This window comes from Prionailurus viverrinus, chromosome C2 (genome assembly GCF_022837055.1).
Source record: "Prionailurus viverrinus isolate Anna chromosome C2, UM_Priviv_1.0, whole genome shotgun sequence".
Classification (NCBI taxonomy): Eukaryota; Metazoa; Chordata; class Mammalia; order Carnivora; family Felidae; genus Prionailurus; species Prionailurus viverrinus.
The window spans coordinates 5,547,945-5,564,187 of NC_062569.1; the positions used below are offsets into that span (position 1 = coordinate 5,547,945).

General features: G+C 49.4%; 1 protein-coding gene across 5 annotated transcripts in view; it reads left to right on the forward strand.

Annotated features, from left to right (window-relative positions):
• ITGA9 (integrin subunit alpha 9) overlaps nucleotides 1–16,243 on the forward strand; it is a 368,133-nt gene that overhangs the window by 17,301 nt on the left and 334,589 nt on the right. For all 5 annotated transcript variants that reach the window (XR_007155622.1, XR_007155623.1, XM_047875114.1 and 2 more), the window contains exons 2-4: nucleotides 13–140; nucleotides 1,646–1,752; nucleotides 11,179–11,302. Coding sequence is in view for 3 of the 5 variants with exons in the window: in XM_047875114.1 (XP_047731070.1) it covers nucleotides 13–140; nucleotides 1,646–1,752; nucleotides 11,179–11,302 (359 nt within the window). In the remaining 2 variants the exon portion in view is untranslated. The remainder of the gene's footprint in view (nucleotides 1–12; nucleotides 141–1,645; nucleotides 1,753–11,178; nucleotides 11,303–16,243) is intronic.

A 16,243-nucleotide genomic window follows, 5' to 3' on the forward strand; every position in this document is an offset into this window, starting at 1 on the left:
CTTGATGTGCAGGGTCCTTGTGGGCGCACCAAAGGCAGAGTCCAAGTACAGCACTTCAGTGAAGTCCCCCGGGGCTGTGTTTAAGTGCCGCGTCCACACCAACCCTGACCGGAGATGCACCGAATTAGACATGGCTCGAGGTGGGTGGATATCACTGCCAAGGTGGAAATGGGTTCCGTGCCCTCCCACTTCCTCTTTTTCTTCTCAGGGTGGCCTGATCATTCGTCCCCTCTCCCTTCCTTCCTCCTCCCTTCCTTCCTTTCTTCCTCCCTTCTTCCTCCCTCCCTCCCTCCCTCTCTCCTTCCCTCCCTCTCTCCTTCCCTCCCTTCCTCCTTCCTCCCTCCCTCCCTTCTTCCTCCCTCCCTTCCTGTCTTCCTCTCTTCCTTCCTTCCTCCCTCCCTCCCTCCTTCATTCCTCCCTCCCTCCTTCCCTCCCGCTCTTCCTCCCTCCCCTCCCTTCCATCCTTCCATCCATCCATCCATCCATCCATCCATCCATCATATGCTAGGTACCTGTTACTCATTAATCACTGAGACATACTGGTGAACAAAACAAAGATCTTGCCATCCTCGACCTTACAAATTAGTGGGCCAAGAGACATTAAAATGAGTAGTTGAGTGCAAGAATACCAGAGGGGAGGTGGGTAGTTGATCTACACCTGATTGGAAGGATTCACGGTAGTTAGCCGGGCAGGTATGGGAGGCAGAACATCCAAGCAGAGGGAAGCACGTGCCATTTTAAAGCTCCGAGTGAGGGCAGTGCAGCTGGAGTGGTGGGCGGGAGCGGAAGTGGAGGGGGTTGGCAGGGTGGGCTGGGGCTGGCTCACACAGGGCCCAGTAGGCTGTAGGCTGGAGTAAAGTGTTAAGATTTCATGCTGTGCATGAAGGGGGAGGCCATTAAAATTTATCGCAGGTCTTATATTTTAAGTAAGGAAAGATGTGATAGACTTCAAAGCTCACCTTGTAGTCCAGTGGAAAATACATGGTCCATCATCTTTGGAATCAGGTGACTCTGCCTGGGTTCAGAGCCTAGCTCTGCTAGTTACTAGTTGGGACTTACTGCGAAAGTCCTGCAGCCTCTTTGGCCTCAGTTTCCTTGCCTGTAAAGTCAGGACTAAGATACCTACCTTACCTGACTACCTTGAGAAGGACAAATGAGATAATAGAGGTGACACATAGATCTGTACATAGTGAGAGCTATTTCATTATAATCCCTTCGTGTCCTCACTTTCTCCAAAGTTCTTTCCCATCTAGAGCTTCTAATTTTTTTTTTTTTTTTAATGAAGAATTGTCACGATATTCGTTAGCTGAAAAGGAGAGCTGTCCATCGTGCCATTGTGTTCTTTAGTGCCGCTCAAAATGTCCGGTTTGCAAACTGCTTATTACTGGTACGTAACAGATGAAGGAGCTAGCTTCAGAACGTAAATCACTGCACCACTTCCCTCCTCGAGGAAGTCTTGCGATGAAAAAAGTATTGGCTGAATCAAACGGCATGCATCGCGCTGGAGTTGATTTCCATTTTGTTCCAAGTTCCTTATTTCCTCGCTGGCAGGTGACCAGCACTTGGACTGTAGACCACCCTTTGAAAAGCAGCCAACGGAACATCATTTCTCTAAGCAAGTCTGGCTTTTCTCTTTTTCATCCAGGGAAGAATCGGGGCATGTCGTGTGGAAAGACCTGCCGGGAAGACAGGGATGACGAGTGGATGGGGGTGAGCCTGGCCCGGCAGCCCAAGGCTGATGGCCGTGTGCTGGTAAGTGCCGTGGGGAGGGGGCGGCACTCTGAGGGTGAATGACTTCTGGATGCCTTAGGAAGGCTGGGCGGCACGGTGACAGGGGCACGGCCTTGAGGTTGTTGCCCGTTCTGGACTACTGCTTGAACAGATGACTGATCTTTTTATTTTTTTTCATCTGTCAGATGTTCAGTGCCCGTCCTGGGGTGCGGAGATATGGCTGTTGAAACGTGATCGTGTTTGTTGCATAAGTATTTTTATGAATGTATGTCTTTTAAGTTGAGGTATAGTGAGCATAAAATGCACAGAACTTAAGATTGTAGTTTTATTTTTGACAAAGGTACACTCCTGTGTGACGCCCTGACCCCCATCGACTTATGGACTATCTCTGTCATCCCAGAAAGTTCTCTTATGTTCCTTACGAGTCAGTTCCTCCCACCCCAAGGCAACCACTCTTATGATCAGTACTACCATGGATTCCTTTTGATTTTTCTAGAACTTCGTATAAATGGAAAGCTACCTGTGTGCTCTTTTGTGTAAGACTTCCTTCACTCAATACTTCTGAGATTAACTTCTGTATATCAGCAGTTTATTCCTATTTATTCCTATATAGTATTACACGTTAGGAAACCCATGTTATTTTTGGCGCTCTACAGTTGACCTTTGAACAACACGGGTTGGGACTGCATGGGTCCACTTATTCGTGGATGGTTTACAGCACTCTAAGTGTATTTTCTGTTCCGTGTGATTTTCTTAATGTTTTCTTCCCTTTAGTTTATTGTAAGAAGAGAGTAGTACATATAAGACACAAAATCTGTGTTAACCTCCTTTGATGTTCTTGGTCAACTGTTAGGTCAACGAATAGGTCAACTATTTGTGAAGTTGTTGGGGAGTCAAAAGTTATATGCAGATTTTCAACTGCATGAGAGGGTCGGTGCCCCTAACCCCCACTGTCATTCAAGGGTCAACTATATTTGGCTTCCAAAGTGCATGTGGCCTTCTCAGGTCCGTTAGGTGCGTTGAGGAGATGCAAAGAAAAGTCTTTGTCCTGGAGGCTTTTCGAGAGCTACGCCGTCCAGTGAGGTAGCTGCCAGCCACGTGGAGTCCGTGCATTTTAAGCCAATCTAATCAAAAATTCAGTCCTCTGTACTAGCCACATTTCAAGTGATAAGTAACAGCATGTGGCTACTGGCTACTGTGTTGGACAGCGCACAGAGGAAACCCTTCCGTCGCCACAGAGACTTTTACTGGACTCCACGAGACAGGCGTTTGTAACTGCCTCCGAAGTTTTGTCCACTTCTTCCTTTTTCTTTTACTCTTTCCTGTGGAGGTATCACCCTACATACCGACGCACGCAACTTGATGGGGACGGCTTGGTGGCCTTTTCATACACATGCTCCTGCTTCCCCGTAGCTAAGGCCAGAGTGTTCCCTACGCCCCTCTCCACTGAGAGAACCAGCATTCTGACTTCATAGGCCTTTTCTTTTCATTGGCTTTTCTTGGAAGCTGTGTGAAGCGTTTTCTCATAAAAGCAGACCATCAAGGAGGGAAAACGCTACCAGCTGCCATTCATTGAGGGCTTCCTCCGGGCCACGTGCTGTAAGGTTGAGGGTTTTATATATTTATATTTTATCCCAGGAGAAACAGGTTTTCCTTCAGGATCTAGGCAAAACGTTTCCTTCCCTGCCTGAGGAGCCCGCTTTTGTGTTAAACTTCTCCAAGGAAGAGGCTACTTGTGTGAATTCGGCCTGCCTTCTCACCACAAAGTTAGCATCTGCCCCTGGTCAGGCCCCTTGGGGGAGGGAAGAAGCAGCTGGATGCTGTCACCAGTGTGGAGGGACCTTCCTACTGGAACCACTGTCGGTCTGCGCAGGGCCCCCAGCCCCTCTGTTTGTCTCTGTGTCCAGTTTGCGGGCTGCCCTGGACCATCTCCAGGCCTCCAGACGTAGTGCCCTGACCCTGACCGGACAACTCGGCCCCAGGACGGGTGGAATGTTGTCCGCCATCCTCTAGAAAGGAGGGAAGAAGCTGATCCATCTATAAACCAGGGTGGCCTGAGGTCAAGACTCAGCACCGAGGCGGTGGCGGTCTGGAGGAGGCACCCCGCACGATGCTGCAGGGCGCGTGGAGCCTAGAGCCAGATGTTGCTCCTGTGAAAACGTTTCTTCCTCCCACAGAAAGATGAGCTCTGTGCAGCCAAGAGCTTATTTCCAGAGAGTTCTGTGTCACTGCCAATCAGAGGAGGGGGCCACCTCTGGGGACATGAACGGCAGTGAGGATCGTGGGGATGAGTTAGCAAAGGAAGCTGAGAAGGCGGAGCTGGGGCTCAGGGTGATGGTGCCGCGACAGGGTAGTCTGCCGTGGTAACCCAGTTCTCGTTCATCGCACGCAGAGCTGTTTTCCTCACGTCTTACACGAGCCCGGCTTCATTCGATAAGCCAGCCTGTGGGTGCTGGGGAAAGAGGGCACCCAACAGCATCCGTTTTCCTCGTGGCTTTGTTTTTTTCACTGTGGTCAAAGACACAACCTAAAATTTACCATCTTACCCGTTTTTAAACGAGCGAGCAGCACAGTAGTGTTACCGGTGTGCACGTTGTTGGGCTACAGACCTCTCAACTTCTTCACCTTGTAAAACAAACTCTGCATTGAACGCTCACCCCCATCCCTCTCCCCCCCAGTCTCTGGCAACCACCATCCTTCTGTTTCCAAGAGTTGAACTGCTTTCGATAACAACGTGAGTGGAATCATGCAGTATTTATCTTGCCGTCGGCTTATTTCGCTTGGCACGATGTCCTCAAGTTTCATCTGTGTTGTAGCGTGTGACAGTATTTCTTTTTTCTAGGGCCGAATACTATTCTATCCACTGATGGATGTTTGGGTGGCCTGGTTGTTGCGAACAATGTTGCTATGACCACAGGTGTGCGATGATCTCTTCAAGATCCTGTTTTCAGTGTTTTTGTATAGCTGTCCAGACGTGGCATCACCAAACCCTATGGAAATTCTATTTTTAATTTTTTCGGAGGCACCGCCACCCTGTTTTCCCACAGCGGCCGCGCCATTTTGCATTCTCACCAACAGTGCACAAGAGAAGGGTTCCACTTTCTCCACATCGTTGCCGACAGGTTTTTTTCTTCTTTTCTTTAAGAGTGGCCATCCTGATGGGTGCAAGATGGTATCTCATGGTGGGTTTGATTTGAATTTCCCTAGGAATTGGTGATACCGAGCATCTTTTCACGTGCTTCCTGGCTATTTGTATGTCCTCTTTGGAGAAATGTCTGTTTGACTCCTTTGCCCATCTTTAAGTTGGATTGTTTGTTGTTGTTGAGTTGTCCCGGTGGCTTTTTGCACCTGTGGCGTCTTGCTAGGAAAGGCTTGTCCTGAGTCTCCTCTGTTCCCAGCCCCCTCCGTCCTCCCAGTTGAGACTCTGCTTCCTCCTTGAGGCCTGTCATTGGTGACTGCGCTTTCTGGAATAAGCCTAGCATCTTGTGTGTCGTTCGGAACTCGGCATTATGTTGTGACCTTTGTAAGTGTAGTTTATCTTGCATGTATGTCTCCTTTTTTATGGAAGCTGCCTGGGGAGAGACCGCATTTTTTTCACCCTTTTCGCTGTCAGTTATCAGTGCCTAGAGATGGTCTCTCTAAGGAGGGGTATCGAAAAGTATGTTTGAATAATGGAAGGGCAGAGCGTCACTATTAAAACAATTAGAAAGCAAATCAGTTGCCATCTCTTCTTGGTGGCTGAGTGGTTGATGGAAGCATGAGGCAAAATGCTATAAAACAGCCCTAGAAATGATAGGTGACAAGGTACAAGTTGTGGTGACTTCATCCATATTTACATTTTGGAGGCCTCGTATCCATTTGCTTTTTCTTTAAGGTGTCAAATCTACCTGTCAAGGCTTTCTGCTAGGCAGGCATTTGTTTCAAAATTAAACACAGGAAGATGGGTGTTATTCGAACACACTTTGAGCACTCAGGAGGTACCTGGGGTGTGAGCGTGGGACCTGTGTCCCCATGGAACGTAATATTGGATTCCATGGTGGCTTTGAAGAGGGGGAGGTGGGGTGAGTTTTTTTTGAAAATGGCACCAGGTGCTGACTTCCAAGTATAGAACAGATGGAGAATTTGAAAGCCGCGACAGGGTGTCAAGCGTCTCATCGACAAATGACGTTTTCTGAGCCCTGAACCCGGCAACCAGCTCTGGTGGGCTGACTTTGGCTTAGTGTCTGCAGTCTGGGCTCATAGGTGTCGTGGTGCCTTCCTGTTTTCCTCCAGTCTTCCTGTTTTCCATCCAGATGATACCAGATGCAAACACAGCATCGGGATTAGGGGCAAGGCCCTTCCCACGCTGTCTGCCTGCTCCCCCGTGTGCAGACGACCGTTTAAGAAATAGAGAAGAAGCAGTCTTTGTCGCCATGGCCACCCAGGCAACTCCGCATAGGCACGGGCCCTTTTCTTGGATTTGGGAGGGCACCTCAGGATGTTCAAGTCTGATGTCTTCTGCTTGTCATTAGTCTCCAAGGCTCAGACAACAAATAATTGAAGCATCCAGATTATTCCTCGTGGCAGCGGCGTTCTGGGCTCTATGCCTCGTCCTTCCTAAACATCAGGGAGGCCCCTGTCTGCTCACGACTTCTCATCTGTCCACTTCTTTCAAAGCCGCGGCATACGGTGTTGCGTTTACTTCCATTGCCGTGTTTCCTGGTGGTGATGGCTAGAGAACGTCTAATGTGCTATAACACATACGGAGGAAAGTACACAGATGATTTGTGTTCACTTCGATGAATTGTCATTGGGTCGGCAGTCTCAGAAGGACTTTCCCAGCATTCCAGGAGCCCCTTCCCTGGGCCTCCCAGGCTACTCCCTCCTCCCTTGGAGCCCTTGGAGCAGGGCTGGGGGGTGGGGGGGACTTCCTTGCCGGGTGGGGTGTTCTCGGTGGCCTGGGGCCTGGCCCTGGCTGTGCAGGGTGGACCTGAGGCGTGGTAACAGCTCTGGCCATCTGTGTAAGAGGGTGGGGTGGGGACCTACGTGTCTTTGTGGCTGAGCCATCGGGAGAGGCCCAGGATCCTCCCACCCCCTCCCCCAGAAGGACGTGCTGTTTCCATACAACAAAAAAGACCTTTGTAATAAATTGCTCATTTTCTCCTTTTTATTTATTTTTTTTTTTGGGGGGGGTAGTAAAAAACAATCCTCATAACTTGAAAGATGTCAAATTCTAAGGTTTGGGGTAATGTGAGACCATCTTCCCCTTTTTAGATCATTTGGAATCTGAGTTTGATTAGTCTTGTTGTTTCTAGAGAATGCGCTTCTTTTCCTGTTCTTCCCTGCTCTGCCCCCTTCCTCCCTCATGGCAGAACTCATTTGGAGAGATGGATGGGGTTAGTAATCCTTTGGAGACAGTCCCTAGGAATTTTTTTTAATGTAGGGGTCAGATTGACATGTGTGTGTATATATAATGATAATCAAGGCTAAACAGTCTCTTCTTTCTGTAATTTATATTCAGAAACAGTCTTCTTTGTTTCCCTACATGCATACTGCCTTTGACACTTTGATCTCTGACCTCACAGTATGCCTGAATTTTAGTTTAGTTTACTGTGAAATGCAATATTTGGATTTTCTAGGAATTCTCCAAGATCACTCCTTAAACAATTTATGGCACTTAAAAAAAACAAAACAAAAACAAATGAGGAGACAGTAAACTAGACATTAAATGCAGAATGTCCTTCCTTAGAAGAGTCAGCATGCCCCATGATAAATACCCGCCCCTTTGTACGGTCCCTCCAGCCCAGAAGTACAATAAAACATGGTAAGCCCTGGAAGCCAAGGGCTTTGCTGAATCTATAAGCTAAACTGGAAGTAATTTACCAGCCAACTAGATAAGTGATTCAAGTTTGCAAGCCATCAGAACTGAGTCAGAGCTAAAAATTTAAGAAATCAACTGTTTGGTGAAATGGAGTGATTATGTGCTTTGCGATAGACTTGCACAGGTCCTTGAGAAACTATGCTGTCGGCACAAAACTGTATCAAGTGGGGAGGAATGAAGGTGGTTTGCAGTATAAGGAACAACAAGAGGTTTTCCTGTGTAGTTTAATCTCACAGGGCAAGCACCAATGTGTGGGCAGATTCACATTTCCGGTAGTTTTGCCCTTGGGCGGTGAGTGGCCTTGTCTTCAAGGGTCATGTGGGCGGTGGATTTGAAGGAACGAAGAGCAAAGAGGCTGGCAGGCAGTGATTTTCATCAGAAGATGATCTGAGGGATGAACAAGCCCCAAAGAGGCCCCTCTCTTCTTTGGTGACCTGGGTATTTCATTCGACCCCAGAATGGTTATCTCAGGGGTGTTGGGACCTCTGGGTAGGCCAGTAACAACAGCTACTAGATCTCCCTCGGGGTGGGTTTGACTGCTCCTCAGGCAGGAATGGGAACTTTAAAAAAAATTATTTAGTTTTTAATTTACATCCACATTAGCATATAGTGCAACAATGATTTCAGGAGTAGATTCCTTAACACCCCTTACCCATTTAGCCCATCCCCCCCTCCCACCACCCCTTCAGCAACCCTCAGTTTGTTCTCCATATTTAAGAGTCTCTTATGTGTTGTGCCCCTTCCTGTTTTTATATTATTTTTGCTTCCCTTCCCTTATGTTCATCTGTTTGTCTCTTAAATTCCTCATATGAGTGAAGTCATGTGATATTTGTCTTTCTCTGACTGACTAAATTCACTTAGAATAATACCCTCTAGTTCCATCCACGTAGTTGCAAATGGCGAGATTTCTTTCTTTCTTATTGGCAAGTAATACTCCATTGTATACATATACCACATGTTCTTTATCCATTCATCTGTCGATGGACATTTGGGCTCTTTCCATACTTTGGCTATTGTCAATAATGCTGCTATAAACACTGGGGTGCGCGTACCCCTTTGAAAAACCGCACACCTGTATCCCTTGGATAAATACCTAGTACTGCAATTGCTGGGTCGTAGGTAGTTCTATTTTTAATTTTTTGAGGAACCTCCATACTGTTTTCCAGAGTGGCTGCACCAGTTTGCATTCCCACCAGCAGTGCAAAAGCGTTCTCCTTTCTCTGTATCCTCACCAACACCTGTTGTTGCCTGAGTTGTTAATGTGAGCCATTCTGACAGGTATGAGGTGGTATCTCATTTGGTTTTGATTTGCATTTCCCTGATGATGAGTGATGTTGAGCATTTTTTCATGTGTCTGTTTGCCATCTGGATGTCTTCTTTGGAGAAGTGTCTATTCGTGTCTTTTGCCCATTTCTTCACTGGATTATTTGTTTTTTGGGTGTTGAGTTTGATAGGTTCTTTATAGATTTTGGATGCTAACCCTTTATCTGATCTGTCATTTGCAAATATCTTCTCCCATTCTGTAGGTTGTGTTTTAGTTTTGCTGATTGTTTCCTTCATCGTGCAGAAGATTTTTATGTTGATGAGGTCCCAATAGTTCATTTTTGCTTTTGTTTCCCTTGCTTCCGGAGACATGTTAAATAAGAAGTTGCTGGGGCTGAGGTCAAAGAGGTTTTTGCCTGCTTTCTCCTCTAGGATTTTGATGGCTTCTTATCTTACATTTAGGTCTTTCATCCATTTTGAGTTGATTTTTGTGTCTGGTGTAAGAAAGTGGTCCAGGTTCATTCTTCTGCATGTCGCTGTCCAGTTTTCCCAGCACCACTTGCTGAAGAGACTGTCTTTTTTACATTGGTTATTCTTTCCTGCTTTGTCAAAGATTAGTTGGCCATACGTTTGTGGGTCCATTTCCGGTTCTCTGTTCTGTTCCACTGACCCAGATGTCTGTTTTTGTGCCAGTACCATAGTGCCTTGGTGATTGCAGCTTTGTAATACAGCTTGAAGTCGGGGATTGTGATGCCTCCAGCTTTGGCTTTCTTTTTCAAGATCGCTTTGGCTATTCGGGGTCTTTTGTGGTTCCATACAAATTGTAGGATTGTGTGTTCTAGCTCTGTGAAGAATGCTGGTGTTATCTTGATAGGGATGGCCGGAATGGGAACTTTCAAATGGAAAATGGACAAGGTTTTCTAGTGAGACAAGGAGGACCCTGAAGCGGTGGGTTCCTCCAAGGTAGGCAGCACTTGCTGGCTCTGAGACTTAAGGGAGCCACGCTGACACTTGGGCTTCCCGTGTGGAAAATAGGAATTCCAAAGACGCCTCTGGCCTCCCTCTAGCATTGCAGAAGAAAGAAAATGTGGGCCCTGTAGATGCTGAACATTGTGACCTGTTGTGCATTCGAAGGAAAGAGACCAAGAAATTAAAAGGTCTGATTATTCTGGGATGCCAAAATATTTGACGGCTCAGTCAGTTGAGCGTCCGACTCTTGATCTTGGCTCAGGTCGTAATCTCATGGTTGTGAGATTGAACCCCACCTTGGGCTCCACACTGGCAGTTCAGAGCCTGCTCGGGATATTCTCTCTCTCTCTCTCTGTTCCTCCCCTAGTCTCTCTCACACTCAAAATAAATAAACTTTAAACAAACAAGCAAAAGCTCTGATTATTTTAGAATGCAATATTTTAGGAAAATACATTTGTAGGCCAGAGTGGACCGGGGGCAGAAGTGAGTGTGTGTCCATGAGAAACAGGCTGGGCAGGGTGCCCACCCTTGCAGGAAGCGGGTCGGCCCCTAACCAAACTTGTGGGTGCTGGGATGTGTGAGGTCACCTGCACACATGTAACTGGAGCGGGCAGGTGTGTCCGAGTGGGGGACTTCTGTGGCGGGTGGGGAAGGACGCGCCCCTCCCGCGATCCTGCTGTTCCCCCCAGCCCAGCATCCGTTGGACGTTCACTTCCACTCTTGCCCGCCTGCGGGCTCCACACCGTGGCTACGTTCTCTCTCTAAACTGTAAACCAGGTCATGCCACTCACCTGTGTGAGACTGTCGGCTTCCCTTGCATGTCCACGAAGGTAATAGTCCCCACGCTCTGCAAGACCCCCGTGGGCTGGCCCCGTCCCCTCTCTGACCTCTTCCCTCCCACCACAGTCCAGACCCGCCCACCTTCCTTTCCCTCGAACCTTCAAGCCTTTCGCGGGGGCTTCCTCTGCACCCAGTGACCCCTCTCCTGGAACACTGTCCTGCACCCTCAGCGTGGCTGGTTTGCTCTCCTGTCTCCCTGACCTCCATCCTTCCCACCTCCAGAGTCTCTGTCCCATAACTCCGGTCTTTCCTTCCCGGTGCCCAGCACTAGGTATAGTCCTCGTTAGTTTACGTATTTGTTTCCTGTCTCTTCCTAGTAGCCTCCTGGGGTTCGCTCATGTAGGTTGCCGATGCCCCAAACAGCTGGTGCCAGGCTCTGGCGGGACAGGAGGGAGGGTGGCTTTCTGGCCCCTCTGCCCCTCTCCTCCCACACAACCACCAGGTGTTCCCTGGGTTCTGCTTTGGGACCTGCTGGGGCTGACTTTCCTGCTCTGACCCCCCTCTCTGTCCTTTAGGCCTGTGCCCACCGCTGGAAGAACATCTACTATGAAACAGACCACATCCTGCCCCATGGCTTCTGTTACATCATCCCGTCCAACCTCCAGGCCAAAGGCAGGACGCTGATCCCCTGCTATGAAGGTGAGAGCTGCTGATTCTCACCCCCATCCCCATGCCAGATCTCCACCCCCAAGGTACCCAAAGCCACGCGCATCATCTCCGTTCCCCTCAGCTTCCCAAATTCTGACCAGAGGCAGCACTGGGTCCCTGATTGGCCTCTTGGCACCCACGGCCCCACCCAGGGAATGGGGTGACAAGGGGGCCGTGGTTCCAGGCCCTGCCCAGCCCGGCCCATCTCTGCCCCAGGGTCCACGGTGCTTACAGAGCTATGTGAAGTCTCAGACCGAGATTCACTGAGCCTCAGCCAAGCCATCAGGCAGAGGCACTGCCACATGCTGTGCAGCCTTGGGAAATGTACTTTCTCTCTCTGGACCTCAGTGTCCTCGCCTGAAAATTCAGAGGTTGGCCCAGAGAGTCTCCACAGTCCCAGCTCCCAAAGGATCCTAATGCTCCGGAGACAGCTCCACGGACAAACGTCCTGAGGCAGGGGGAAGGGGAGACTCAGGATTCAGTCATTCCGTGACATCCCACGGCTGACCTTCCTTCCCATCTGGTCTGCGCACCTCATGGCAGTTTTCAGACCTTGCTAAGGAGCACCTGGGGTCTTGGAAGGAAATGTATTTCTCAGGCTCCCTGCTTAAAACCTCCAAACACCTGGGTACTGGACCATGAGCTGATCATCATCATCACTGTTGTTATTATCATTTCTTAAAACAATTCTTTTTGAGCTGATCGTTATTTAGCTCAGTTGAACTTGAGCTTGAAGGGTTCAGGAAACACTCTCCTTTTCATCAGTTTTATAGCTTGTATATCAGGTTTTCTTTGCTTGGTTCCGAGTGAGATAGAACTCGTTTCCTCTTTAAGTGCTGTGCTGGTTATATTCCCCCTAATTTATTTGTTTGGACCCAAGTCTCCACCAGCCTCTGTTCACGTTTCCTCTGGGTCTCCCTGGGGTTTCCCAGGTTTCAAATCTGTGGCCACCAAAAATGATTCTGAGAAATGCTGCCTGGGCACATCCATTTTTCTGCCTCATGGAGGACCCTCCAGGGCCCTGAAGGGGACTCAAGTGTCCCGAGCAGGTGTTCCGTGCAATGTCCCCGCAGAAGAACTGGCAGGGTCCCTGCAGGACACACGAACCCCATCCTTCCGTGAGGGTGAGCCTTGTTCTTTTCCTGTGTCAGCATTTGGTCAGCTGTCGCCGGGCCATGTGGGGAAATTGAACTCTGGCCCCCTTTGTCTCTGCATTGTCCCGGTCAGAAGAAAAACTTCATCTGAAAAATAGGTGTGATGTAGTCCGTCAAGAGGGAGGGATAGATAGTATGAAGACACGAATAAGGGGTCAAGGCGGTGTCCTGACTGCCCCAGCCTATTCCTCACTTTGTCCCCCCAGGAAGAAAAGGCAAAGCCCCTGGAACAACTTTTTGGGTAGCTCGTTGGCCCAGGGAGAGGTGAGGAAATCGACAGAGGTACTAGAGGCAGTGACGATGGAATCCAAACTAGTTACGCAATACGACCAGCATGTTGGTTTTCCCAGGAGACGTGTTGTGAAATATGGACACGTTGCCGTCCCCAGCGATTCCTCTGTGTACCCCTGTAAGAATCAGAACGCAAAAGGACAGACCTCTGACGCGGTCGCTGGAGCCCAATGTTATGTGCACCACCAGCCACCATGGCTCACGCTTCTGGCACGTCTGTTGTCCTCAGACGTGAGATCAGCACTAGGCCGGTGTTGGTTTGGGGACTTCACACATTCTCTCACTTAATCCCTTAGAACGTAGCTATTCTTTGCTTGGGTTTGAAGAGGGGTAGTTTTCTGGAGGTTGTTCTAGAAGACGCCAGTGGGGGCGTGGGAAACGAGAAAGGGAAGGAATCGCAGCCCCTAAGGGATGCTGCCTAACAGGCTACCGTCGTGGGCAAGTCTCGGGAGCTTGGGGGCCAGCATGGAGCACACCTTGGAATTACCCACCTGAAGAGTGTGGGGGCTGGAGTCTTTCCACCATTCTGTCCTGCCGTGTGTGGGGGCAGGGCAAGGCCCCTGGCGGAGAGATGTAGGTGCTGGAGGCCAGGCTGCTTCACGGAAATGGTAAGGGCTGAGGGAAAATGGGTGGGGCCCCCAAAGGTGGGCTGGGAGGTTGGCCTTCTCCTGTGACAGATGAGGAAGCTGAGACTCCATTGAAATAAGTTGCCGGAGGTCACTCCTACAGTAAATGTTAGAGCTGGGATTTGGATTTCTCGTCTGTCTGACCTCAGCAAGTCATTTTGTGCCCTCTTGGTTAGTGGTGATTTCTGTGTGTGTTTTGAAATTTCCAACTTAAATGAGACTTTAATAAGAGCCAGTCAACAACCCTCACAGAACAAGAGAGGGCGACTGAACTACCCAGACGTGAACGTTTTGGGTGTCGGTGCTCTCAAGAGCAGGCCCTGCCTGCCTTCCCCGTTGCTGGTGGCTCTGGTGTGATGCTTAGCAGGAAGATGGAAACCCACGTGAGCCAAGGAGGGCCCCAGTGAGGCCAGGTGACTGTTCCACAAGTGTTCCTCATTCACAAGTGTGTGTGAGCTCTGGGCCTTCGGAGGTGTTGTCTGTGTCCCCCACCCCACCCCACCCCCCTGGGTGCTTGGGATCCTCACCATAGGACGTGGCCCCTGTGGCTCACTGGTCCCAGATGAGCTACGTGTGGAACAGACATGAACTGAACCTACAGCCAGAGCCCAACTAGATGGCCAAACCCCAGCTGATCTGTAGGAGTGGGAGTGAGAAACGAATGCCTGTTATCTGTCACAGGTTTTGTGGTTATTATGCAGTTTAAGCTGACACGGGGCTCATCTCGTGATCCCAGATTCCTCACACGACAGTGGATGTGGGATCAGCTCAGGCTTCCAGGATTACTCTTCCACTGTTCCTTGGCTTAATGGTGGCCAAATGGAGCCAGCCAAAAAATAAGCAAAATGGTGGTCCCTCTTCACCCTGTCCCTCTGCCTAATCCTTCTTTCCCATGGGCACACACACACTTCCGTGTCCTAACTCAACACTCCCCCAGGAGTGTTGGGGTATAAGAGCAGCCCCTAGAACAATGGGACCCTGAAGAGAATGTTTCTGTGGTGCTTGGTCCTGTGGAGGCAAGAGTGGTAAGTGCTCAGATTTCTCTAGAAGACTGGCTTGGCAGGATGGGGGATGCCGGCCACAGAGAACCCTGGCCTGGGCTCTGTTGACTTTGGGGATGTCCACCTCCCAGTTCTGTGGACTACTTTTGGTCTTAAAGTAACCACATTTTCTCTTAATGTGGAAAAACTCGGTGACTCAGGCTCTCTGGTCCAAGTGGGGGATCACGTTACAGCTAAGTACGGTACAACTAAAATATTTCACAATTTGACAGGACCTTTTGGATATCATCTCGACCAGCCTATCTTTATTGAGGTCTAGAGATGCGGTGTGGCTTGCTCCGGGCCAAGTTTTTCGTTCCCTCCCGTTATTCATGTGCCATGCAATGGAGAGGCCAAGTAGCCTGGTGGCTAAGAGCACAGACTCCGGACCCAGACTGCCAGGGTTCGAGTCCTAGCTCTGCCACATTGTTAATGTGCTGAGCTGTGCCTAAGCTGCCTCAGGGGTCTGTGAAGAGGACGAAGTGAGTTAAAACTTGTAAGTTCTTAGAACAGTGCCCTGTGTGCGTGTCCACGTGAGCGTGCGCACTAAGCATATATGTGCTTGTAGTCTGTATTCCGTGCTAATGTACTATATGCTTGCTAGGCAAGTGTTTGTCAATCACTGTGGGGTTCCTGATTTGTCTGCTAGGAATAAAATCCACACAATCTTAAGTGCCTGATAAATCAAACCCAAGTGACCCAGTGCCAGCTGTCAAGTTCCCCATCCACAGGGGAAAACAGTGGAAACATGATGTTTCACAAGTGGGAGAGCCGTGCGGGGGAGAGAATCTCATGCCAGCGTAAATACTACAGGGCACCTCTCCCCAAGGGCCCAAGCCGCATCCCGGGTCTAAGTGACCTTAAGACAGCTTATTTCAATTTGCAACTCCTGGAGGAATGGATACCCCCTTAGAGTCTGCACCCGACTGGGGCTCATGGAAGAAAGGAACGGTGGGAATCCAGTGTCGGTCGTGGCGGTGGGTGCTGGGAGGGGAGGAGGGGACCCGGCTGCTTCTGGGTGTGCATTTTGTGGGATAGCTGGAGGACCACTGAAGAGCGTAGGAAGCTGGGCTGGGGCCTGCTCTTCTGTGCCTCTGTGGCCTCACGCCTGTGGCTGGGCCCTCCGTGGGAATACATGCCGTGATGCCTCCCTGGCATTACTTCGGAAGGTTATTGTCAGGGGCTCATGAGAAATTTCAGAAGTGCTGAGAAAGACTACACATTGTTCTCTCGTTGTGGCCTTTTTATGGGTCTCGCTGAGGGTCACCTGTGCTCTCTTCAGAATGTTGCAAGTTTGGTTTAATAGAGGAAAGCCTCGAAGTATGTGGGCCCCTGTCCAAACTGTCTCAAAACTTTTGAATTCTTAAAAAATCGGTCTTTGGCACAAAGACATTTTTCTCATGACTTTTCAGGTGCTTCCTGTTTCTGGGTGGGTGGGAAATGCTATCAGAATATCCTGTTTGGAACCAGGAAATGTAAAGGGAATGGGAAACAAAAATGAACTTAGGACACAAAGTAAACCAGTGGAGCATGCCGTTAAGTCAGCCGTTTAGTTTATGTTTGATACAAGAACAGCATCATTGCTACCATATGTTGTTTGGTTTTATCAGAACGTGTGGGAAAACGAGAGGTTCAGTGGGACGGTGAGGGGGGAAGCCAGTTGTAAACTGAAGAGAAAGCTCTGTGAAGCCTGGGACTGTGCACCAAGTCCTACTTGGGGGCTCCCAGAAGTTAAGTCAGTGCATGGAGACTATGAGGCACAGAGATGTCTTTCATCGTTTGCCCTTGAGCCCACCGAGGCAAGAAGCCAGAGCTCGGCAG